General features: G+C 34.4%; 1 protein-coding gene across 1 annotated transcript; it reads left to right on the top strand.

Moving 5' to 3' along the window:
* Positions 1 to 24759, top strand: LOC127127427 (uncharacterized). Its single transcript, XM_051056607.1, has 24 exons — positions 1 to 458; positions 570 to 679; positions 849 to 921; positions 1321 to 1382; positions 1759 to 1900; positions 4841 to 5056; positions 5199 to 5265; positions 6826 to 7225; positions 8475 to 8622; positions 8732 to 8892; positions 9458 to 9557; positions 9813 to 9887; positions 10012 to 10146; positions 11197 to 11286; positions 12035 to 12217; positions 12307 to 12411; positions 13588 to 13746; positions 22152 to 22196; positions 22302 to 22523; positions 22703 to 22809; positions 23154 to 23210; positions 23688 to 23757; positions 23862 to 24110; positions 24466 to 24759. The coding sequence occupies exons 1-23, from the start codon at positions 318 to 320 to the stop codon at positions 24021 to 24023; spliced, it is 3030 nt and encodes a 1009-aa protein (XP_050912564.1). The 5' UTR covers positions 1 to 317; the 3' UTR covers positions 24024 to 24110; positions 24466 to 24759.
* The last annotated feature ends 1047 nt before the right edge of the window (positions 24760 to 25806 follow it).

Here is a 25806-nt window from a genome sequence, read left to right on the forward strand (position 1 = left end):
ATCAAAGAGGTTTATGGTGGCAGTACTCCCTGGTTTGAATCTGAAACCCCCAAAAGATCCTCCCAATTAGCCTATACACCCCCATTTTGTAACCTGCTAAATGTGTAATGCTTCCACCAATACTTCAATCTCAAACACTCTTAAAAGTTTCACACCAAAACACACACTCTTTTTTCTTCTTCTATCTTTCTTCCATTTCAAAGTAACTATAATAATATAAATAAATAAATCCCTCTCACACCGTGACACCGAACACTGATTCCACTCAAACGCACACAAAACCGCAAACAAACAGTTCTCTACGACGTCGTTTACTCATGGCGCTTTCCGCCTCCGACGTGCCGGCGATGTACTCGCTCCTCGCCAATTCCATGAGCGCCGATCACCGCCTCCGTGCCCCCGCGGAGGAAGCCCTTGCGCAATCGGAGTCTAGGCCTGGCTTCTGCTCATGCCTCCTGGTACTTCCTTCTCTCTCTTAGGGTTCCGATGAACTTCGCATTGTGGTTTTTGTCTTTTAGTTTTGTTTTGCCTTGTTATTGAACTGTTGCTTTTGATGAATGGAACTGCAGGAACTGATTACTGCCAATGATTTAGCGTCACAAGTTGATGTGCGCTTAATGGCTACTGTCTATTTTAAAAACAGTATTAACCGCTACTGGCGCCAGCGCCGGGATTCTTCGTAAGCACTTCTGCTTCTGAATATGATATTAGCTTACTGTATGTTCAGAAAAAAGTTTGTAATTGAAATGCTGCTGAGAGTTCATTGTTATTGGTGTAAAAATCAAGGTGGATCAAACATGCAGTGTGTGGATTGTAATGTGGCTTTTGTATGTCTTCCTTTTGTTCAGGGGAATTAGCAATGAGGAGAAAATGCATTTGAGGCAGAAGTTGTTGATGCATTTGAGAGAAGAGAGTGATCAGGTGTTTTATTAGGACTGTGTTATAATTTACATGCCTTGGATGCTGCTTGTTAGTGATTTCATACTTGGCGTTTCATGATTCTGTTTAAATTTCTAGTCTGGTACCATCCCTAACAAAAGTGGTCGCTTTTGGTCCTAGAAATGGTCTCATTCAGAGATGCCTTTGTTGACTGATAATCAGTGCTGTTGGATTTGCACAGAGGATTCCAAGTTGTTCTCTCTTGTTTCATTTTGAAATTTTAGACTCTTTGTCATGGTGTTTAGGGTTAGAATTCATAGTAAATGACAGTCACCCTCCCTCCAATTTAGTAGACTTTTAGTGTTTTATATTGCTTATTTTATTTTACTGGCAATACTTTTGAATTTGTCATAATGTTTTCTTTCATCTTTTGAAATGCAGATAGCTCTAATGTTGGCAGTGCTAATATCCAAGATTGCTCGCATTGATTATCCCAAAGAATGGTAGTTTTGATATTGATTTCTATTGTGTCCCAGAATATTATGCTGTCTACACTGCAATTGAAATTTCAATCCCCTCGCATCTGCTTCTCTTGTTATTTGTCTGTTTTGGTTCGCTATTTAGAACTACTATTGACATATTCTGAAAACTGACCAGTCTAAATTTTATTTTGACTTCATTTCATTTGTGCAAAAAATGTTTCAATTTTTAAGTTTTATGCGAGATGAGCTTTATCAACTTGCAATGCATTCTTTTTGCTGCATAAATGTTCAGTTATGTTGTCAGTTTGTTATGCATGCATTCTTATTCCTTCTGATTTTATCATTTCTTGTTAAAGCAAGCTCTATGTGTTAATATGCTAATGTAACGACTTCTCAGGCCAGACATCTTTTTGATTTTATCACAACAACTTCAATCAGCAGATGTTCTTGCCTCCCACCGTATCTTTATGATTCTATTTAGGACCTTAAAGGAGTTGTCTACGAAACGGCTCACCGCAGACCAGCGCAACTTTGCAGAGGTGCGATTCCTTATGTACTCTTTTCTATTTTTTATTGTTAACATTGTCTTTAACTTTGCCTTTATGCTGTACATTTCAAAATTAAAAATGCCAACTATCATTAATTGAGTATGTGTTGTCCACTAGGCCAATAGCAAAGTAAAAGGTGTGCCTCAAATAATTTAGCGCTTCCTCGATAATTTTAAGGTCTTAAGAGATGCTTAAATTGCATTTTGTTATGGTATTGATGTATATCACTCAATTGTGTGCTTTGGAACATATGCATGTGACTCATTGCGTTTGGCGGGTTGTTTCTTGAATGTAAACCATTGGGCTGGTAGGTTTGAGCTGATTGTTGTAGACTAAGAGGGACTTTTAATGCTAGTATAGTCCTGCGCCTTATAGAAGTTGTTTAGAATACCACTCCCTCCGTTCCTTTTTAAGTGTCATTTTTTTGACTTTTTACACAAGAAAGCTAATCATTATTGTTATTTTTCAAACAATAATTCTTCTTTTACCTATAATACCCTTAATTATTTATTACAATCATTTTACTTTCTCTCTCTCTCTCTCTCTCTCTCTCTCTGTCATAATTACTTAGGGGAAATTTTGACAAAAAGTGCAATTAATACTACCTTGAAATTTGCAAGTGCGATTAAAAAGAAACAATTTTTTTTCAATAAAGTGACATTTAAAAAGGAACGGAGGGAGTACAAATCTGTGAAGCAAATCATCATGCCTAAAATTAGTGTATTGAGAATGATTTTAAGTGCTAGACTATATGCTTGCTCTAGTGCTTTTCCTTGATAACATTTTTTTAAAGCATTTATTATTATGTTCTAGTGTATTTGGTTAAGCTTTTTTAAAAGTAGTCCTATGTTCTTCGAATGAATCTTTCCAATAATCTTCCTAAATACTTAAAGAAGGAAGTATTGTTAATGTTTTGAGTTCTCAAGGTAAATCTGTTGGTTATTTTATATGAGTAATTTGTAGGATCGTTTAGGAGAATATAGCATTAAATGCTTCAAAAGCACTGAAGCACAAAAAATAGTAGAAATTGTGGACGGGTAGTCATAGCATTGTACCTAATCTTTGTGTTACTGCTACATATGATAAAAGATTATGCATGTTGGTGTAGATGATGTAGTACTAACTTAGCCAAGGGTAAAAATCATCATATATAGAATAGCTTCTTTAGTCTACATGATATAGCTTGGATGAATGGTGAGTTGTTTATCCTATGAGTTCTATTTAATTTCTTCATATTTATATTTAGGGGAAATTACATTGTTCACCATTGAGGTCTCTTTAAACGACACAAACCCCCTCTAATTTTATAGTAGGCATTGACCTCCTTAAGTTCTTTTAAAATAGATAACCACCCCTCCTTTACAACTTAACACCGTTTGTTATTCTGTTAAAACTAAAAACACCTTTTTTTATTGATGAAGGCAATCTTCTCTATCGTTTGTCATGTTTATTTTGGCTTCAGAATTGCAAGAATAAAATATCGTAACATGAAGAATACAAGTCAAAACAGTACTAAGCCAATTTGGAAGAATTACTCGTGAGACCCTTTGACTAACTTTTGTTGTTTTCCTTTGGTCAACATCTCTGGTTGATTGTTTCAACACAACATCCCTCCACAATCAGCACAGTCTCTATCCCTCTGTAATCATTCTACATCTTCTTCTCTCTCCACCCATCATTAGCAGTGGTGGCTTGCGATTAGAGTCACTAAGAATCCAACATTTGGCACTACAGTGGCGGACAAAAGATACACGCGCTTGAAGCAAAGGAGTCCACTTTTATGGTGGTGGGGACTGAACTTGCTGCGGTTCTCCTTTTGGTTTTTTCCATTTGATTTGTATTTTGAGTTGTTGGTATTATAATCACTGGACCTGTTGATGTGGTGTCTCCCATCATTCCACACGATCTTTGTTTTCTTGGACTTTTCAAGAACGGGTAAACCAAAATGAGAAAAAGATTTTTTTTATTTTATTTTATTGAAAGGGAGGCATTTTCATTTTTTTTAACGAAAGGTGGATGGAGCTAACAGCAGGGGGTGTTTTTCCCGAGTGAGAAAATAGAGGGGAGGTCGAGCATATTTACATAACCTCAGGGGAGGTTAGTGAAACTTACCTTATAATTATCTTCTTCTATTTGGTAATATATTCCTATTCTTTAGAGGTAGAGGTAGACCTCACCAAATTATAGATGAAACTATTAAACAGGGTTTAAATTTTGACTAGTCTGTTTGTTGTCAGACGAGGGTGACTGACTTGGAGTAATTTTTTTCTATCCAAAACATAAACAAAGACAAGGACAATATTTTCACTAAAAGAGCCTCCGACCTTTTTTTTACTAACATACTGACCTCGATCTCTTACTACCTCCATTGTAATAAACACCAGTTCTACTTGCTCGTAGCTCTTGGATAGCAAGCCTTATTTATAGCTACTGCTTACTGGTATAAAGAAAACCTAACTAATTATCCTACTTTAGATCTTAGATCCATGTCTTCACTCATCCATTTAGTGAAAGTGAATTGTATCACCATTAAGAGGAGCTTCTTTCTAAATATCTGAAGGGGAGCGGCCATAATAAACCTGCCCACCTTCATTACCTCAGATGAAGTATTCTCTCCCATCCATGCTACGGGTCTGGTTTTTTTGTTGGACCATATTCCCATTTTTTTGCCACTATAATAATTACCATTTTCCCTTAAATAGTCTTATGAAGTACACATGGTCTAACATCTAGACTCTGATGGGGTTTATATTGCCCCCCCCCCCCCCCCCCCCCCCCCCCTATTGTTTTCGCCCAATATTATGAATCTTCCCTCTGCTGCCATTAAAGTCTGCATCTGATTGATGTGATTTTTCTTCAATAAGATTAATGTTCAATATTCTGTACATAATCTTTGAATAATTGAATATCTTCAACCAATTTCTTTGGCAGATATCGTCCCAATTCTTTGATTATAGCTGGCGCCTCTGGCAAAGTGATGTGCAGACACTACTGCATGGTTTTTCTGCTCTTTCTCAAAACTATAATTCCAATGCTGATGATCAGCATCGCGAACTTCATCTTACATGTGAAAGATGGTTGTTATGCTCAAAGATCATACGACAATTAATTATTTCAGGATTTCAAAGTGATTCCAAGTGTTTTCAGGTAATTATCTATCTGTTGTGTTTTCATCCTCTACTGTGATTGTGATTTGTGTGTTGAAGATTTATCCCCCTTTTGTTTTTAAATGTTCAAGTAATTCAATTCAAAGTTTAAAATATTCGGCCTCGTATTTACTATTTTGTAGGAGGTTCGGCCAGTCAAGGAAGTCTCACCTGTTCTCTTAAGTGCCATTCAATCATTTCTTCCATTTTGTGAGACTTCTATTTCTTGTGCATTTGTGCTTATCCATGTGTTTTTGTCAAACAACTGTATAATCTAAGTTGTTAAAAGTAAAATATTAATAATCATTTGTCTCCAGGCAAGATTCATTTTATCATTGTGAGCTAGATTATATATTCTTTTGCATGTCAAGTTTACATATTTGTGGAATGATAGTGTAATTTTACCCTTTTCTCTAGTTATTTTGAATTGGGAAGTTGATTATCCGAACATGATGCAGATAAAGTTTCCTCTTATTGGCATGCAAACATAGTAGGAGTAATGGAAGATTTGTACAATAGGCCAAATTTTAGTCCCTTAGTATCGGATGTACTTGGGCACACCCAAGAACTAATGTTTTAAATTTAATGTATACTCTCAAGATGCTGGATGAAATAGTTATAGTTGGTGAATTGAGAGCAGTATGTACAAAGCTTGAGTTGTGTAGAGAAGCTTGGGAGTCAAAGGGTTTTTGTTTGAGTATGATTATGAGGGACAGTATGAAATGCTCACTAGTGTGTTTGGTTCAGCGGAGAAGAAAATTGATTTTGAGTGAATTGATTATGTAAAATTTATTATGACTAAAAGTGAGTTGAAGATAAAGTGATTTATGTTTGGATAAATTCTTACAAAAGTAAGTTGAACAGGAAATTTCAGTATAAAAATCACGTTTAGACTCAAAAGCTACAAATCCTAGCTTCAAGTAGAATCAATTCTGGAAAGCATACTCGAGAGCAACCAAACATGTCAAAATCAATTCTACATGTCTAGAATCAATTTTGGGTGCTTCAAACGTGAAACCAAGCATACACGTATTTTAGCAATGTTTTGGAGGTGAGCTTGAGTATCACATCTTTTCACCTACTGGATCATTTAAGTAACTTGAATCCATTTTATGAATTGATCGGTAGATTGATATGGAAGTCACACAGAAATCATGCTGTCTTGATGGAATTGAGAAATGTACTCTGCATATTTTGTGCTTGTATAGCTACTATCAAATTCAAAGGAAAAGCTGTAAGACCAACACTTCTCTATGGTAGTGGACAATGGGCGGTGAAGTGTCAACAAAAGTTAAATAAATAAATAACTAATATAGCAAAAAAAGAATACTAAGGTGGATCAGTGAGTTTACAAGGAAAGATAAGATTGGGAGTGAATGTATCTTACAAGGATAATTTTGTGAAGGACATCTAGAAATATACAATGACTACTGCTTTTTTAATCTCATATCATAATGGTTTTGTTTGTAAAATCTGTATCCAACAAATATGAAACTTATGTGTTTCTTAATATATCTTTAGCTTCCTGTGCCCAGGTTGTAGTACAATGGTTGGTATTTTCTGCATTTTTCTCTAGTAATAGACAATGGCTATATACTATGTAGCGAGATGCCATATTAAAAATTGAACCTTTAAATATTTCCTTCCCTCCTCACTTTACAGTGTCTACTTCTCATATTGGTGGAAAGAAAAAATAAATAGCATTTGTTAACTTTTGTGCTACTTATTTCTTGGTTTTAGTCTTACCTCTTGGGACATTTTTGTCTGCAGATTCGTCTTTTCAAAAGCAGTATCCTAAATTTTGGGACTTTCTAAAGAGGGCATGTACCAAATTGATGAAAATTTTAGTTGCCATTCAAGGAAGGCATCCTTACTCCTTTGGGGATAAATTTGTGCTTTCATCAGTCATGGACTTCTGTTTGAATAGAATAACAGATCCCGAGCCAAATCTATTGTCGTTTGAACAATTTCTTATTCAATGTATGGTGATGATTAAGAATATTCTGGAATGTAAGGAATACAAGCCATGTCTTACTGGTCGGGTGGTGGATGAAAAAGGAGTTACATTAGAGCAGATGAAGAAAAATATTTCCAGTGCAGTTGGTGGTGTTGTAACCTCCCTTCTTCCCAATGATCGAATAGTTCTTTTGTGTAATGTACTGATAACAAGGTATTCACTTCGCAAGATCTTGTTTTTTTTTATTTGATCTGCAATATGTCTTGTTTTCTAAGCTAAGTAAGGACTAAATAGGTTCCATATGTTTGTTTATACACATTTTTTTTCAAATTTGGAAGTCTATGATGCAAGATTGTGGTGGGTCTGTGAACTCGGCCCATAAACCCTCCCGACTTAACCAAAAATAAAATAAAATAAATAACACATACGTAATAGAACACAAGTATTACAAATAATTCAACTTTCCAAATTATAATTCCATATTAATGCAAATTAGTAAAGCATGTAGATAAAGCCCTTATACATAAAATATCATAACATAAGTTTCAAAAGTGAAAACATTTCAAAAAACATATGATTCTGCCTTCAAGTGTCTAATCTTCTTAATGTATCATCTTCACTATCATCAATATCATCTCCAATATTAACATCAATGTCATCATCAAACTCTTCCCCAGATAGAAAAAGTTCTTCAACATAATCAGACCTCCTTAACCTTGAAGATATCTGAAGTTGGATTACTTGAATTTCCAACTAAGTCAACATTGGTACAATTAGTTTGCTTAACATTCTCTTTATTAACAACTTCACTTATCCATCCATCGCCAGATCTTCAAAGGGAAGCGCAACACTTTTTCTTGCTATTCTACTTTTCACTTCAATTTGTACAGGGCATAAAACTAGTCATTCATCTTTTGTTCTTACAAGTTATTTCTTCTCTTTGTATGGACCTAGAAAATAAAAACCACAGTTTCAATGAACTCCTATTGTGCTCATACACAGGAGCTACAAACCAATTTTAGAGCACAAATTGTAAACCTCTTCAGTTCTTGAAATCCACCCCCTATAGAAGTCCTACCATTATGCAGGACCCAGTCTTGCATGTAGATATAAAACCGAATTACCATGCAATATCTAATTCATTGCTTTCAACTTCAACATATGGAAAACCTATGAGTGTGCAGTTCAGTAATGTTACTGTCATGTAAGAGTGTGTTAAATGTTAAAGGTTATTTTTGAATTATTCATTATGTTTGCATATAATTGATTGAGCAGATGTCTTAAAATGTTAACTGTAAGTTTTGAAATTTACAAACTTTCTGTTATTATTGTACATTTTGCATACTGACAAGCTGCCGAGGTTCAGCTACATAATTTTCATTTACAACAAGAGTTAGTTATAAATATCTTCATGATTATGCTCTCTATTTCTAGACTAAACAGTGCTGTTATCTTTCAACAGGTATTTTGTGCTGACTGCAAGTGATTTGGAGGAGTGGTACCGTAACCCCGAGTCTTTTCATCATGAGCAGGATATGGTCCAGTGGACAGAAAAATTGAGGCCTTGTGCTGAAGCTCTGTATATTGTATTGTTTGAAAATAATAGCCAAGTAAGCGACATTTAAACATCACAGGTTTTCTTGCATTTTCTCTGAGATGTTTCAATGACTATATTGACTATAGACTAATATGTATGTGCGATCTTGATTGTTAATTTAGCTGCTAGCTCCTGTTGTGGTTTCTCTTCTTCAAGAGACTATGAACAATTGCCCGACTTCAGTGACAGAAATTACTTCTGCATTGCTTCTTAAAGATGCTGCTTATGGTGCTGCCGCCTATGTTTATTATGAACTCTCAAACTATCTTAGCTTTAAAGACTGGTGAGTCTAAATCAACTATGCTATCTATAATATTTGGTTACTTTGTATGTTTACGTCTACTCCATATTTTGATTATACTAGAGGAAAAGGTATAGAAGTACAAGAGGCTGGTAGATAAAAAATCCTCAACAAAGAAAGCAAAAAGTCGATAGAAATGGATGGAACTCCTAAAAGTTAGTCAGTGTAGTAGAGCTGTCCAGTCTCCTGTGTATAAAATACTTATCATCTTTAAAATCCATGAGCCAAGCACCAAAGAGAAACCATAAAAATGGTTCGATTCTATATTAAGTCAGAGGTGAAGATACACACCTTAGAAGATGCGGGCGTATTCTTTTCCATCCAAAAAAGAGAACGCCTTAAAGCACATTGCAACAAAATGTTATTTTCTTGTCACCAAACCCTTGAAAATAATGTGTTGAAATGTGCATGATTTACCAGAAATTCCAACATGTCTTTCTTAAGGAATCACAAAGCTGTTATATTATTGATATTAAACTCTTTTTTTGTTAAGCTCTGCCTGGAGCCCAAAGTACTCTTAAAATTTGTTCTAAAACATTTATTGCAGGTTTAATGGAGCTTTATCGCACGAACTCTCTAATGATCATCCAAACCTGCGCATTATTCATCGTAAAGTTGCAGTAATTTTGGGACAGTGGGTTTCTGAGGTATAAAATTGATTTAGTTGCTCTGAGTAAATATTTCCACATTTTCATAATAAATTTTACTCAAGATTTATGCATTACTTTCTCTCACGACCTAAATATTGCAATTCATAATCTCTAAAGGTTTAATAGTTCAATGTGGACATAGAACATGTTTATTATAGTAAATAATTCGTCTCTTACTCTGTCTATAATCTTCAAATAAGGAACAATATATTTGTTTTACTGTATATCTTATCCATTTTTCTATTTTCACAGATTAAAGATGAGACAAAAAGGCCTGTATATTGTGCTTTAATCAGATTGTTACAGGGTAAAGATTTATCTGTTCGGGTATGTAACATAGCCCCATGTTCTCTTGGCTTTACTTATGTTTCTCTGCTCTATCAATATATTTGTGCCTCATTATCTTTGTTTTGGTTCTTTCAATCTAATCATGCAAATTATTATTGTTTAGCTGGCAGCCTGTCGATCCCTTTGCTTACATGTTGAAGATGCAAACTTTTCTGAGAGGGAGTTTGTTGATCTTCTTCCTCTCTGTTGGGACTCATGTTTTAAGTTGTTTGAGGAAGTTCAAGAATTTGATTCAAAGGTAACATTTACTGCTATGCAACTTACTTGATGGAAAAGTAAATTCATTTAGACTGTTTGGGAAATATGTAATGCTGAGGATGGAAGAGAATTATCCTCCACCGTTGGGTTATTAAGATTCATGCAAAAGAGATGAGGGATTGTGGCTGGAAACCATAACTGTTCAAACTTTCTTTTGGTTCCCCTCCAAAGTAGAGAGTAATGAATTGATTCCTTTATGGTGATGATGGTAATACAAAAGCATGCGGAAAAGATGCTATAAAATGGGTTGATTTAAATAAGAGCCGTGGCCTGTCATGTGACCCAACCTAAAATGCCTGTACTGTGATCTGGCAAGGAATCTTAAGAGATTTGTCAGGGAAACAGATGGTTGTATAGTGTGCAAAATCTCATAACAAGTAAGGTTATAAAAAATATCAGCAACAATGAGGATTTACGTCTGTCAGGATTAGGGTTGAAGTGCTCAATGACTATTCCTTGCAATCTTCATTGATAGTAGTGGACTTTTTTTAGTTTTGCCCTTGGATAGATGTAAACTTTAGTTTGTAATAGGTCAAATCATGCCAAGCTTTTGATATATTTCTATCAACACTATTTTCTGTTGTGCATCTGGTCACATCAAACTAGAGCTTACCTTTAACCTTATTGAGATATAGGTATAGTAGTTCCTAATGGTATTGGTGGATCGATGATGTCAACCTCACTGGATGGGATAAGGCTTGGATGACTGTTTGACCTCCTTTAGTATCAGAATTTGCTGTTTACATGGCCTGGCTTTTGAAGTTTTTAATTGTTATCAACTGTTGTCATCTTTGGCTGGTAGAAATCCTAGTTATGCATTATATTTGATTATATGGTACGGTATCTGCATCCAGAGGGGTACCCTTTTTTTAGGCATTGTCTTAGATTTTCTTTTTGTAATAGGTATCTAGAATTAAGTGAAGGTTTGCAAGAGCAAACACATTTAGATAGTAATATAAATCTGAGTTTTCTTTCCAAATTTGACCCATTAGTGAGTTTTAGTTGATATTTTCTTAAAATGTTTTTTCAGGTTCAGATTTTGAATTTGATCTCTATCCTTATTGGACATGTTAGTCAAGTTATTCCATTTGCAAACAAGTTGGTGCAGTTTTTTCAAAAGGTAATATAAGCATGATTATGTTTTATTTTTTTGTCTGTTTTGTTCATTTTATGCTTGGTTTGGCTCACAAGAAAAACAGAGGTGCATTTTGATTTTCTTTCTTTTTTAGTAATTGTGATTAGCATACTGTGCATATAGCATAATGTGCATACCAGCAATAGAGAATTAAGACAATTAAGACAATTTTTTCATATCAGTAGCCAAGGAGGTAGAAATTAGTTTGTTTAGTTTAATGGATTAACTATTGTTAAGAAATGTGCTTGGGTCTAACTTAACCCTACAAAACCGGCCTGTAGGGTGAGGATTGCCCTCACTTATAAGCACATAAGCACATGTTCAAGCCATATATTGTTCGATGTGAGACTCTTAACACACCGTCTCACGCCCAGGATTGAACATCTGGAGCGTGAAAAATAAATGGTGGGTGATCCGATAGCAGAAACCTGGTAGCATGTGGCTCATCGGATCTTAAACGAGGTTCTTGATACCATGTTAAGAAATGTGATTGGGCCTAACTCAACCCTATAGAACTGGCTTGTAGGGTAAGGATTGCCCCCACTTATAAGCACATGTTCAAATGCGAGACTCTTAACAATTATAAACTTATTAGCATGTTGATCAGATTCTTATATGTATTTTACTCCAGAAAAGTGATAATGATAGCATGGCTCAGTAGCTATAATTAAACATCATGCTTAGGAATTTGAATTTGTCTTATTTCTCTATTGCTGATGTTGTTTGTGGCAAGGTTTGGGAGGAATCTGCTGGTGAAAGTTTGCTGCAGATTCAGCTTCTGGTTGCTTTGAGAAACTTTGTGATTGCACTTGGTTATCAATCACCCATTTGCTACAATATTCTACTGCCACTTCTAGAGAATGGAATTGATATTAATAGTCCAGATGAACTCAATCTTCTTGAAGATAGCATGCTGGTAATCCCGTTGTCTTGTTTATTTCCAATTAGATGGGCATCTTTTTGTGAGAAAGTAGATAATGAAAATTCTATTGCATAACCTTTCAGTTATGGGAGGCCACACTTTCCCAAGCTCCATCATTGGTGCCTCAATTGTTATCATACTTTTCACGCCTTGTGGGGATTATGGAAAGAAACTTTGACCATTTGCAGGTTTGACTTAGCTCCATGCAAATAAATTTTTAAATAAACTCTTGGTCTTTGTTTTCAAAAGAAAGGTGGTGTTTATGATGGCTGCTCTTGGATGAATTATTGATCTAAAAGTTTAAGCATAGATGATTGTTGAATTGAGACAACTGTTTCATGTACTTGTGTTATGTGCGTGCATAATGTTAGAATTAATGGCAATAACTTTCTTCTATTTCTAGTTCCCCTTCCTGCCCATGTTTTCCTACCTAATAATATATATATATATATATATAGATAATTGTTTTATGTATAAGAAGATTTGGTTAAAGAACATGGTTCATTCTATTGCATTGGGAATTGTGTTATCTACTAACATATGTGGAATTCAAATCAATATAGTTTTCTTTCAGTTTTCAGACAACTCGGTATCTAGATTTCTGTGGCACAACGCAAAAATATTGGGCTCGAATGAGTTTTAGTTTTTAATTTTTAAAAACTATTTTGTAAATCAATTTTAAAAGAGTTTTGAACAAAAAAAAAAGAAAAACATGTTTGATAATCTAATTTTTGAAAATTGTTTTAAAGTTTGAACAATATTACAAATTTTCCATTAATGAAAATTGTACCACTTTTCCTTATTTTTTTACTCCCAAATTTCCAAAATTAAAAACCAAAACCAAAACCTCCAAATCCTATTTTAGTTTTTTAGTTTTTAAAACTCAAATAGTGAATAGTTTTCAAAAATAGTTTTGTAAAACTAGACTACCAAACAAGTTTTATGATTTTCCAATTTTAAAGACTAAAAAACAGTTTTGCAAAACAAAATCAAACATGCCCTTAATCTTTTTTTTTTTTGATGTATAGGTATCAATATTTTAGCTAAGGGCATCTCTTTACTTTTGTGTGCTGTGTTTAGCTGCTTGAAACCTTCGGTTTTTCTCATAGCCATTATTGTTGCATATTCTTGCTGATTTATTTACTACCTTAATCTTTTTTTTTTGATGTATATGTATCAATATTTTAGCTAAGGGCATCTCTTTACTTTTGTGTGCTGTGTTTAGCTGCTTGAAACCTTCGGTTTTTCTTATAGCCATTATTGTTGCATATTCTTGCTTATTTATTTACTCCCTTACCATAGCAGCACATTTTTATTGACCTTGATTTAATATTGTTTTTACGTTCTCTTAATCTGAAGTGCAGGTTGCAGTGAACATAATTGAAGATTACATAATTTTGGGTGGAAATGACTTTTTAAGCATGCATGCAACAAATATTGCTAAAATTCTTGATTTAGTTGTTGGGAATGTCAATGACAAAGGCTTGCTTTCTATTCTTCCAGTAGTTGATATCTTAATTCAGGTATGTTATTCACAACTCATCAATTGTTATTTCTAAAATTGGTATGAGCTACTCGGATTTTTGGTATATAATTTTTCTTGTGTAGGCGCTATAGCTGTAATAACATTGAATATATTATTGATAAGCTGTTAATATTCTATCATCATTGCTAACAAAATCATGTCTTTAGAGTGAGTAGGATATCTGCCATCTTTTTAGTTCCTCAGACTTCTATTTATGCTACTAACTAGGTCAAGTACTAATACTTGGAGTACACACACAACCCGTCAACAACAATTTGACTTACACAACACAGCAACTCTGAGATCTTCTGAAGCCTAAATCCCCCCTGCTCTTATCCACAAGCGCTTAATTAAATTCGTATTAGGTGCTTTTCTAGGTCCTAGCTAAACCTGCATCTCATGGGTGAACTAAGGGATGGACCCGAGTATAGTGAAATTGGGGCTATCGCCCCGTCATACAGCACAATTTTTGTTTTGAAACATGCTGCCCGACTTTTTATAAGTTTGTTTCAGAAATTTTTAATTCACCAAAATTCCCTTTGTACTTGTATCAACTTGATATATTCCTTTAAAATATTTTTTTTGATGAATCCTTTAAAAGAATTACCAGCTATCACTTTATATAAAATGTAAAAGAAATCATGATAAGTTGAATTGAAACAAGGATCCAACTCCTATTAAACGAGTAGTTCACTTTAAAGAGTTACGTGAGTAATACCAACCATTGATTGATATACAAATTAGTGTCGATATTATAGTAAACGTATTATAAACTAGGCATGGCTAAAATATCAATTCTTGATTCTCAACTTCTCTTTTTCATTCTTTCTTGTTTGTCTATTTATCTCTGTTCTCAAATTTCTATCCCTTTTCTCTTTTTATTTCTCTTATTAAGTTCTGTCCTCTTAGACTTTTACTTATATTACACATTTTTTCTCTATTTATGTTGTATTGTTATTGTGAAAAATAGAAATAAGAAATTTTCTGAATGTGCTTGAGTGAGTAAAACACTCGGCAACTATGATATTTATACACACTATATAATTAATTACATATTATGTTTGTTTATGTTTGTTTGCAAGGAGAAATAAGTAATAGTCCAACTTTCTAAATGCATGAATGCTCATTTTAGTGGGAAATATACAATGTATTTTTTTATATTTCTAACACTCCCCTTCAAGTTGGTGAATAAGTATTCTCTATTTTCAGTTTGAATACAATTCGTTCAAAATTTGAGCTACTCAATTCTTTAATGAGAATATCCGCAAGTTGCCCTTTGTGAGGACACAAATGGGATGCAAATCATCAATCCACTATCAAACTTCTCCTTGATGAAGTGTTTACCAACCTCAATATGCTTAGTTTGATCATGTTGAACTGGATTATATGTTATATTGATAGCTGATTTATTATCAATGCCTTGTGCCATGACTCGAAATTCAGGTTCAACACTAGAACGTGCTACTACATTTTACTTCTTACTCCTCCAAGTCACAAGATTTCCTCCAAGAAAGGTGCAGTACCATGTAGTGGATCTTCTATCAACAATTAAGCCTGCATAATCTGCATCAGTATAGCCTTCCAGGGTTGTATTTCCATTTCTTTTGAACAAAATTCCTCTTCCTGGAGTTTCCTTGAGACACTGGAGGATTCTATGAACGGCTTAGGACAGTGCATGAACTGACTAACCATACTTACATCATATGCAATATCGAGTCTAGTGCGGGACAAGTAAATAAATCTCTAAATTATACGTTGATGCATTTCTTTATCTACTACAACATCTTCTTCTGTATTATCCAATTTAAGATTTGGATTTTTTGAGTAAATCTATAATGTATTTTTTGTTGAGATACAAAAATACCTTTTCGTGAATGTGCCACCTCAATTTCCAAGAGTTTTTATTTCAAACTCCTTAGCCAAACAATGACTCAAGATTTGTTGCTTCTTCCAATCATCTCCTGTCATTATAATGTCATCTACATATATTAAGAGAACTGTTACCCCCCTTTGTGGCGAGTGTTTGATGAACAAGGTGTGATTCCCTTGACTTTGCTTGTACTCTAAAGATGTCATAATCTTAGTGAATCTTCCAAACCATACTCGAGGTGATTGTTTTAGTCCATATAATGCCTTTTTCAACCCGCAAACTGCATTGTCAGACACATTTTTTTCATACCCCGGTGGTACATGCATATAAATTTCCTCTTCAAGTTCCCCATGTAAGACGACATTCTTCACATCAAATAGTTATAATTCCCAACCATAATTGACAGCAGTGACAAAATAATTCTCACTGTATTCATCTTTGCAACTGGAGCAAATGTCTCTGAATAGTCAATTCCATAGGTTTGTGTAAACTCTTTGGTAACCAACCTGGCTTTATATCTTTCGATTGATCCATCATCCTTATATTTTACTGCGTACACCCATTTGCATCCAACTGACTTCTTTCCTTCTGGTAAAGTCACTAACTCCTAAGTTCCATTCTTTTTCAATGCGTCCATCTCGATATTCATGACTTGCTTCCATTTTTCATCAGACAATGCCTCAAAAACATTAGTAGGTATGGAAGTAGTGTTTAGGTTTGTAAGGAAGGCTCAATGGGTAGGTGAGAATTTTTGAAAAGAAAGATTGTTTGACAGAGGATATAAAGGTTGTTTGGTGCATTCTTTGGTACCTTTTCTTGTAGCAATTGGAAGTTCTAGGTCATTATCTGTAGTTTGGGTCATCATTTTATCTTGTAATTCAGAAGAATTAATGACCTCATTTGAAGGAGTCGAGTCAGACTCTTGAACTTGTGTCGATCAGGAATGGCCTTTGACTTTCTCATGTAAACCAGATTCCTTCCAAATCTTACATCCACTTCAGGTCCAAAGTTCAACTACTGGTGTATTTGATTGATTTGACTCAACTACTACTTCTTCAGCCTCAGATGGGTCTGGTGCAAGTGTGTTAACTCAAGACAAGAAAGATTGGGCCTATTTGACTCGAAACTGGAAGAATTAGGTAGATTTGACTCGAGATCAGAGAGATTGAGTGTGTTTGAATCATGACTAGAATGAGAGAGATCAAGTATATTTGAGTCATGACCAAATGCATTTGACTTAATACTAGACAAATTGAATGTATTTGACTAAAGACCAGAAAGATCGAGACTTTCAAGCTCATCTTGCTTAAAATTCTCCGCCTGAAGATAAGGTTGAGTGAAGTACGGTTCCTCCTCATGAAAGGTATTGGAAAAAATAGGTAAAAGCGATTATATTTTATTCCTCAGCTTTAGGCAGGTTTATATAGTGAAGATACAATTATTACAATTGATTTTCTCCTTAATGGAGAATAAAGAAAAATAAAGGTAGTATTAAAGACAATAATAAAACCGGAAATAGTATATTTTCCAACACCCCTTCAAGTAGGTGCATAGATATCTATCATGCTCAAGGTGTCTATCAAATGTTCAAAAGTAGGTCTTGCCAAACTTTTGGTCAGGATATCCGTAGTTTGCTGACTTGAAGTCACGAAGGATAATCATATGATTTCCGCATCTAACTTCTCCTTTATGAAGTGTCGATCAATCTCGATATATGTTTGGTTTTGTCATGTTGAACTGGATTATGAGCTATGTTAATAGCGGCTTTACTGTCAGAGTACAATTTCAATGGAAGCTCAATTTTTATCTTAAGTTCTTCTAGGACTCTAAGGATCCATAATCCTTCACAAGGTGTGGTTAGCCTGTCTTTGGATGTAACCTTGTTTCTTCATGGACTGAGTGAAATTTTTCAAATCAAGCTTTAAGGGGCTGCTTTAATCCATACAAAGACTTATTTAGTTTGCACACATTTGATCCAAATTTGTTTTCAAAGGCAGGAGGAATGTCCATATATACTTCTTCTAGATCGCCATTAAGAAAGACATTCTTAACATCTAATTGATGCAAATGCCAATCCATGTTAGTAGCAAGAGACAAAAGAATTCTGACAGTGTTCAATTTTGCAATAGGAGCAAATGTCTCTGAGTAATCTATACCATAGGTCTGAGTAAAACTTTTAGCCACCAAGTGAGCCTTGTACCTTTCAATTGACCTATCTGAATTATACTTCACAGTAAACATCCATTTGCATCCAACTGTCTTCTTGCCATCTGGTAGTGACGTAACACTCCAAGTTTTGTTCTTTTCAAGAGCTTTCATCTCTTCAAGTACAACTTCCCTCCAATTTGGAATTTCTATAGCAATCTGTACACTTTTTGGAATTTCTACACTAGACAATTTTGAGGTGAAGACAGACATAGATGTAGACAAATTTGAATATTATATAAAATCGGACATGGGATGTTTAGTGCAAGATCTGATAGATTTTCTAATGGCAACATGATCATCTATATCAGGATACAAAATACGGCTCTCAGAAACAGAGATAGACTTATCTTTCCTTTTGTTAGAAAGCTGATCATTCTCCGGTTCAGCTTCCTGACAGTGTTGAGATGTGGACCGGTCCTTTCCTTTATGGTGTTTTTTCACAAAAACCTTTCCTTTCCAAGTCCTGTTTCCTAATTCAAATTTATTTTCTTGAAGTGACTCATTATTTTGTAGTATTTCAACTAGATCATCATTGTCATCGTTTTTTGGATTCTCATTGTTTTTTACAAGAGAAAATGTAGACTCGGATTCACAAGGTTCCTTACTCATAAAAGGAGTAGGATCAGATAAAGAATCATGACCATTTTTTGTTCGTGTAGGTGTAAAAGTCTCAGAATTTTGTGATACCGGCAAAGATAAGTTATTTAAAAAACTCATGTCCTTAATTTAAAACGAGTCTTCGTTTTTATGTTCATGAACAAAGACCGAGCAACCAAAGATTTTTAAATTCAAATCAGTTAAAACACGAGAGCTAGGAAAACATCTTTGAAGACATTAATTGGAGTTTGAAAATTGAGAATTTTCGAGTGCATTCTGTTAATTAAATACGCAGCTGTTAAAACAACTTCGCCCCACAAATAATTTGGTACTTTATTCGAAAAAAGTAGAGCTCTAGTAACCTCTAGTAAATGTCTATTTTTTCTTTCAGCCACTCCATTTTATTGAGCAGTATTAGGACATGAACTTTGATGTACAATTCCATTTTTTAGAAAAAAATCATCTAGGATAGTATTAAAATATTATTTGCCATTATCACTTCTAAAGACTTGGATATTTGTTTGAAATTGGTTCTGCACCATTGAAAAAAAATTCTTTATAGCCTGACAAACATCTAATTTCCCCTTTAACAAGTACACCCAACATACTCTTGTATTGTCATCTATAAATGTGATAAACCATTTTTTGAGAGAGAATGTACTTGTACGGTTAGGGTCCCAAACATCACTGTGAATAATAGAAAAAAGTTTTGTGGTTTATAAGGCTGTATTGAAAACCAAGAACAATGATGCTTTGCGAACTCACATTCTTCACATTTAAATGAAAAAAAGTTCTTATTGTGAAATATCTTAGGAAACAAGTGTTTTAAGTAACGAAAATTAGGATGACCTAATCTTAAATGCCATACCAAGACAGAAAAAGACTCAAAGCAAGAACTTATTGTTTTTGAAGGTAGTTGTGATGCAGATCCATTGTCAAGGTAGTAGAGTCCTCCACTCTCCTTAACACTGTCTAATCATGTTTCCCGAGTTTCAAATCTTGAAAGACGCAGTGAGATCGGAAAAAAAATCGTTTGACAATTTATATCTTGGACTAATTTACTGACATACATTAAATTAAAAGATAAATTTGGAACATGAAGGACATTTTTAAGAGTTAACATTAGAGACAACACAATTGACCCTTTACATGCAATGACTGAAAAAGAGTCATTTGCAATTTTTATTTTTTGATTACCTGCACATGAACTATATGAAGAGAACAAAGTAGATTCAACTGTCATGTGATCAGAGGCACCTGAATCTACTATCCAAATATGACTGGGACTGACACTAAGAAATGCAGAATTATCTTTTGTTGCTATAGAACAAGAAAGGGTTGGAGTCTCGAGGAGTTTGTACAATCTATCTACAATTTCGTTTTGTTGTGGTGTTTTAATATAAGAAGACTCATGGACAATTCCCTCTTTTTGACAGAAAGTAGTATGAACATGATTGAAGTACTCTTTTCTATTATCAAACCTAAGCCTTTTGATGTTTACTCCAAATTGATTTTTAATCATCTAGAAAAACTTTGGGAAAACAGTACTGACGTCAGACTTGTTTTGGAGTAAAAACACCCGAGTAACTTGGGTACAATCGTCTATAAAAGTAACAAACCACCTAACACCGGGTTACATTTGGATTGGTAGAGGAACCCCAAACATCTGAATGAACAAGATAGAAAGGGGAAAAACTTCTTTTGTTGTTTAATGGAAAAGGTAAATGCTTATGTTTAACAACCTCGCATATATCACAATGAAGACTTTCAACATCTACCTTATTGAATAAAAGATGGAAACAAAATTTTAATGACTCCAAAAGAAGGATGACTTAATCGACAATGAAAAAGATTTTTTTTTTCCTTTTTAGAGAGTGTTGACTCTGACATAAATGAGTGAGACAAGTGGACTTTTGTACACTGACCTGATTTTTCAAGATAGTAAAAGCAACTCCTTTCTCTAGCACGTCCAATCGTCTTTCCTGATTCCTTATCCTGAAATATACAACAATCATTATGAAAAGTCACACTATAGGATAAATCGTTTGTAAGCTTTTGTATGGAGACTAGGTTCATGGATAGTTTTGGAATATGGAGGACCCTTTTTAGGGTTATTGAATGATTTATTTAGATATCACCAATGTCAGCTACAGTTACCAGAGTACCATCTGCAGTAGAATTTTTTTATTACTGGAACAAGGGAATATATGGAGAATTGTTTCAAAGAGGGTGTCATGTGGTCTGTGGCTTCTGAATCTAATATCCAAAATAAGGGTGGAAGCTTACCAGAATACGCCACACTGCAATTACCTGATGACTTTTCCATAATATTGGTCATAAAGAAAACAGAAGCAACAACCAAATATTTATGTATAAGATATCAATGACAGAAAATGTAGGGGCGGCGTTTGGTACTATGCAGATGGCTGCTGAAAAATGTGCAAAGTTGTATTGACGGTGGTAGAAAACTATACCAACGGCTTTCGAAAAGTGTAGAGACAATGGCTGGACAGACAACTACTGATAGAAGTATGAAATTGTGCAAATGGAGGCCAGAAAGAACAAATAGGGTTTAATTGAAAAAAATTGACAACAAGTGTTGGCCAATCAAGTTTTAAGGGTTGTGTGACAACATAAAAATACCCAGTCAGATTTCTAAATAATGATTAGCAGAACTAGAGTTCCCTAGATTAGGAGCTCCGATGCCACGTGAAAAATAGAAATAAGAAATTTTCTGAATGTACTTGAGTGAGTAAAACACTCTGCAACTATGATATTTATACACACTATATAATTAATTACATATTATATATATAAGGAGAAATAAATAATAGTCCAACTTTCTAAATGCATGAATCCAAATATACATGAACCTAAGACTTAAATGCTCATTTTAGTGAGAACCAAAGCCGGTTGTTAAGAGTCCCACATCGGACAATATATTAATTGAACATGTCTTTATAAGTGAGGGTAATCCTCACCCTACAAGCCGGTTTTATAGGGTTGAGTTAGGCCCAACCACATTTTTTTAAAATGGTATCAAAGCCTCGTTTAAGATCCGGTGGACCACCTACTATTAGGTTTCCGCTATCGGGCCATCCACCATTAATTTCTACGCTCCAGAAGTCCAGTCCTGGGCGTGAGGGGTGTGTTAAGAGTCCCACATCGGACAATATATTAATTGAACATGTCTTTATAAGTGAGGGTAATCCTCACCCTACAAGCCGGTTTTATAGGGTTGAGTTAGGCCCAACCACATTTTTTTAAAATGGTATCAAAGCCTCGTTTAAGATCCGGTGGACCACCTACTATTAGGTTTCCGCTATCGGGCCATCCACCATTAATTTCTACGCTCCAGAAGTCCAGTCCTGGGCGTGAGGGGTGTGTTAAGAGTCCCACATCGGACAATATATTACTTGGAACATGTCTTTATAAGTGGGGGCAATCGTCACTCTACAAGCCGATTTTCTAGGATTGAGTTAGGTCCAACCACATTTTCTTAACCGTTATTATTGCCGTTCTACTTCTGCCATATGCCGTAGTGCCATCTGATTTTATGGCGGATTTTTGCTTTGTTTGTTGCCATGAACTGCTATCAATTATCCTATTGTTAATCATAAATTCCTTTGCTCGTGGCTTAATTTTGAGGTAACATTTTTCTGTACCTTCATCTCATAACCCAAAATCCTCAAAATCAGTATATTTTATTTTATTTTTCCTCTGTACAGTGTTTCCCCATGGAAGTGCCGCCACTTATTAGCAGTACATTACAAGTAAGTCTAATTATATACTTGTAAGATATGTATGTTTGCTTATGGTTTATAGTTAAAAATCTATGGACGTAATTTTCAACTCTAGTATCATTTTATTTTCTCCAGAAATTAATTGTCATATGTTTGAGTGGTGGAGATGACCGGGACCCTTCCAAAACATCTGTTAAAGCATCTTCTGCTGCCATCCTCGCAAGAGTTTTGGTGATGAATACAAATTCACTTGCCCAATTAGCATCAGATCCATCGACCTCTCAACTGCTTCAGACGGCATCTATCCCAGTTCAAGAAAATATACTTCTTTGTCTGGTTGACATTTGGGTTGATAAGGTTGGTGTGACCATAATTTAAAGTTTGATTTGTATCTTGTCTGTGCTTGGACAAATCTGGAAAGCATGTTTCACATTTGACTCTGACCAATTTTATTGTGTAGAGACCCCCATGTGTGGTTCCGACACAGTTTCATAATATTATGCATCTGTTTTCTTATTCAACATATGATTTTCCAGGTAGATAATGTTTCTTCCATCCAGAAGAAGACAATTGGCTTAGCGCTCTCAATAATTCTGACATTAAGGCTGCCTCAAGTTCTTGACAAACTCGATCAAATTTTGAGGTATTTAATACCTCTAAATATTATACTCCATCTGGACTAACATGATTGAAAAAAACAAGTCTTATTTGGTGGAATCAAGTATAAGTAAATTTCAACTTCATATTTAATGTTATCATTAAAATATGTTATTTACATTCAATAAATGTTCTCATAAAACAAGTCTTTATAGAGATTTGGGGACTACAATTATGTTTTTTATTATATAAAAAAATTAAGTGATGTTAACTAACATCCTTAATTACTCTACAATTAGCTATTTTTGCTTATATATAATTATAAATCAAAAGGGAGTAACTTAGGTGCAAATAAGGAGCAAATGACCCTGTATATGTTTTGTTCTGCAGTGTTTGCACTAGTGTAATTCTGGGCAGAAATGATGACTTGACAGAAGAAGAGTCCAGGTTAGGTTTTTGTACTTTTAATATAATCCTGTTTTTCACACTTCATTCAGATGATTTAAGTACACCCTCCGGTCACTATTATAAACAAAAAGTGACCTTAAATCTTGGTCACTATTATAAGCAAAATATTATAATTTTAAAACTAATTAATGATTGTATTACTAATACGCCCTTCATTTAATTCAAAAGCAATGTTGGTAGTTAATTCATCAAATATAGCTAAGGATATTATCGTAAATTTTATTTTGATTGTATATGAAATCAATAAAATTAATTACAGTTAACTAACTTTCTTAAACAGTGTGAAATTAGTTATTTTTGCTTATAATCATGACCGGAGGGTGTACTTGTTAACAGTTGACATTAGTTCAAAAAGCAACCTACATTTTAGACTCTATTAATATTATCCCTTGTTTTAAATGTCAACCATCATGTTTTACAAACATAAATATTTTTTATGTATGTTCTCAATAACAGTGGTGACATGAGCTCCAGTGCATCTCCCGATGAGGGCACTATTCCTAGTAAAGAGTTCAGAAAAAGACAGGTGATTATTATGAAAGCTATATGGAATATTCATTCTGGAATGGTGTATGTTTCAATATTTGTATGAATAATATGAATTTATGCATTTATTTATTTTTTCTGTAGATCAAACTATCAGACCAAATAAATCAGCTGTCACTTGAGGATTCTGTGAGAGATAATCTACAAACATGTGCTGCCATTCATGGAGAATCTTTTAATGCTACAATGAGCAGTATGCATCCATCTGCGTTTGCACAGTTGAAGCAGGCATTAAAAATGCCATAACTGGGTGTGACTTTTAATACTTGTGATCTAGTGGTGCTATGTGCATGCTCTCGGTTCTTCTGTTTATAGATTCATACTTCCTATACGGTATAGCTCCTCATTTTTTTAAAACCTATCTTTTTGGCTTTTCTATTTGATTCTCTAGCACGTATAGAGAAATATTTAATGTTGTTTTTCACTTAAAATATTCTTAACTACCATGATTTCCTCAAATTTATAATTTTTTCAAAATTTGTATAACCACATAAAATGTATTCTGTCAAGAACTAACACGAAAACACCTGAGAAAAGCACCTAATGGACTGGTTGTTTATATAAAGTTTCCCTTTGTAACTATCTGGCATAAGCCATTTCAATGACAGATCAAAATGACACGAAAATTTATTTAGAGTAGACTTTCTCGTGAAGTTGCATCTAACATGTTAATAAACTATTTTTGCAGGGTGATGTTGAAGCTTGTTATTTGGGCTGATGATTTTTGATACCATCTATTTAAAATTGTAAGGTCATGGTTTTTCCCCATTCATTTTCACTTGTCTTAGCCCCTTTGCAGCGTGGAACTTTGTAAATAGGATGTTGCTCCTTTATTATTTTTATATAAAAGAAGGTGCAGCATTGAGTCCGGTGTTTAATTTACTTTGTTGAGAATGGCAGTAAAATGTGAAATGTTGTTTTGTAGATGCTGTTTTTTTGGATACATTCGGATGTGTAGTGAAATTTTTACCGATTCTTTGAATTACAAGTACTACGTGCACATTACATTTCTCACATCCAAACAAGTCATTGCTTATACATTGTGGCATCTCCAACCCAGTGATTGCTTCTTATACATTGTAGTGATTGCTTCTTATACATTGTAGCATCTCAAGGCCAACCAGTGAATGCTTCTTTCTTATACACTGTAGCATCTCCAGCCCAACCAACAATTGCTTCTTTCTTATACACTATATAGTATCTCCAACCAACCAGTGCTCGCTTCTTATACACTATATAGTATCTCCAACCAACCAGTGCTCGCTTCTTATACATTGTAGCATCTCCAACCCATCTAGTGATTGCTTCTTTCTTATACACTGTTATATCTCCAACCCAACCAACAATTGTTTCTTTCTTATACACCGATGCATCATCAATCCAACTAGTGATTGCTTCTTATACATTGTAGCATCACCACCCAACTAATGATTGATTCCTTTTACACTGTAACATCTCCAACCTAACCAGTGATTGCTTCTTATACATTGTAGCATCTCCAACCCAACCAGTGTTTGCTTCTTTCTTATACGTTGTAGCATCTCTAGCCCAACCAGGGATCACTTCTTTCTTATACATTGTAGCATCTCCAACTCAATCAATGATTGCTCCTTTCTTATACACTAGCATTGTAACATCTCCAACCCAACCAATGATTGATTGCTTCTTATACATTATAGCATTTTCAACCCAACCAATGATTGCTTCTTATACATTGTAGCATCTTCAATCCAACCAGTAATTGCTTCTTATACATTGTAGCATCTTCAATCCAACCAGTAATTGCTTCTTTCTTATATATTGTAGCATCTCCAGCCCAATCAGTGATTGCTTCTTTCTTATACATTATAGCATCCCCAACCAATGCGATGATTGCTTCTTATACATTGTAGCTTCTTGTACATTGTAGCATCTCTAACCCAACCAATTATTGCTTCTTTTTGATACATTTTAACATCTTTAAACCAACTACTGATTGCTTCTTTCTTATACATTGTAACATCTTCAGTCCAACCAGTGATTGTGTTTT

This window comes from Lathyrus oleraceus, chromosome 3, assembly GCF_024323335.1.
Source record: "Lathyrus oleraceus cultivar Zhongwan6 chromosome 3, CAAS_Psat_ZW6_1.0, whole genome shotgun sequence".
Classification (NCBI taxonomy): Eukaryota; Viridiplantae; Streptophyta; class Magnoliopsida; order Fabales; family Fabaceae; genus Lathyrus; species Lathyrus oleraceus.

Coding starts and splice junctions, on each gene's coding strand:
- LOC127127427 (XM_051056607.1), top strand. CDS start 318: ATGGCGCTTTCCGCCTCCGACGTGCCGGCGATGTACTCGCTCCTCGCC. Junction 1,901..4,840: donor ACCAGCGCAACTTTGCAGAG/GTGCGATTCCTT, acceptor TTTCTTTGGCAG/ATATCGTCCCAATTCTTTGA. Junction 8,623..8,731: donor TGTTTGAAAATAATAGCCAA/GTAAGCGACATT, acceptor TTGTTAATTTAG/CTGCTAGCTCCTGTTGTGGT.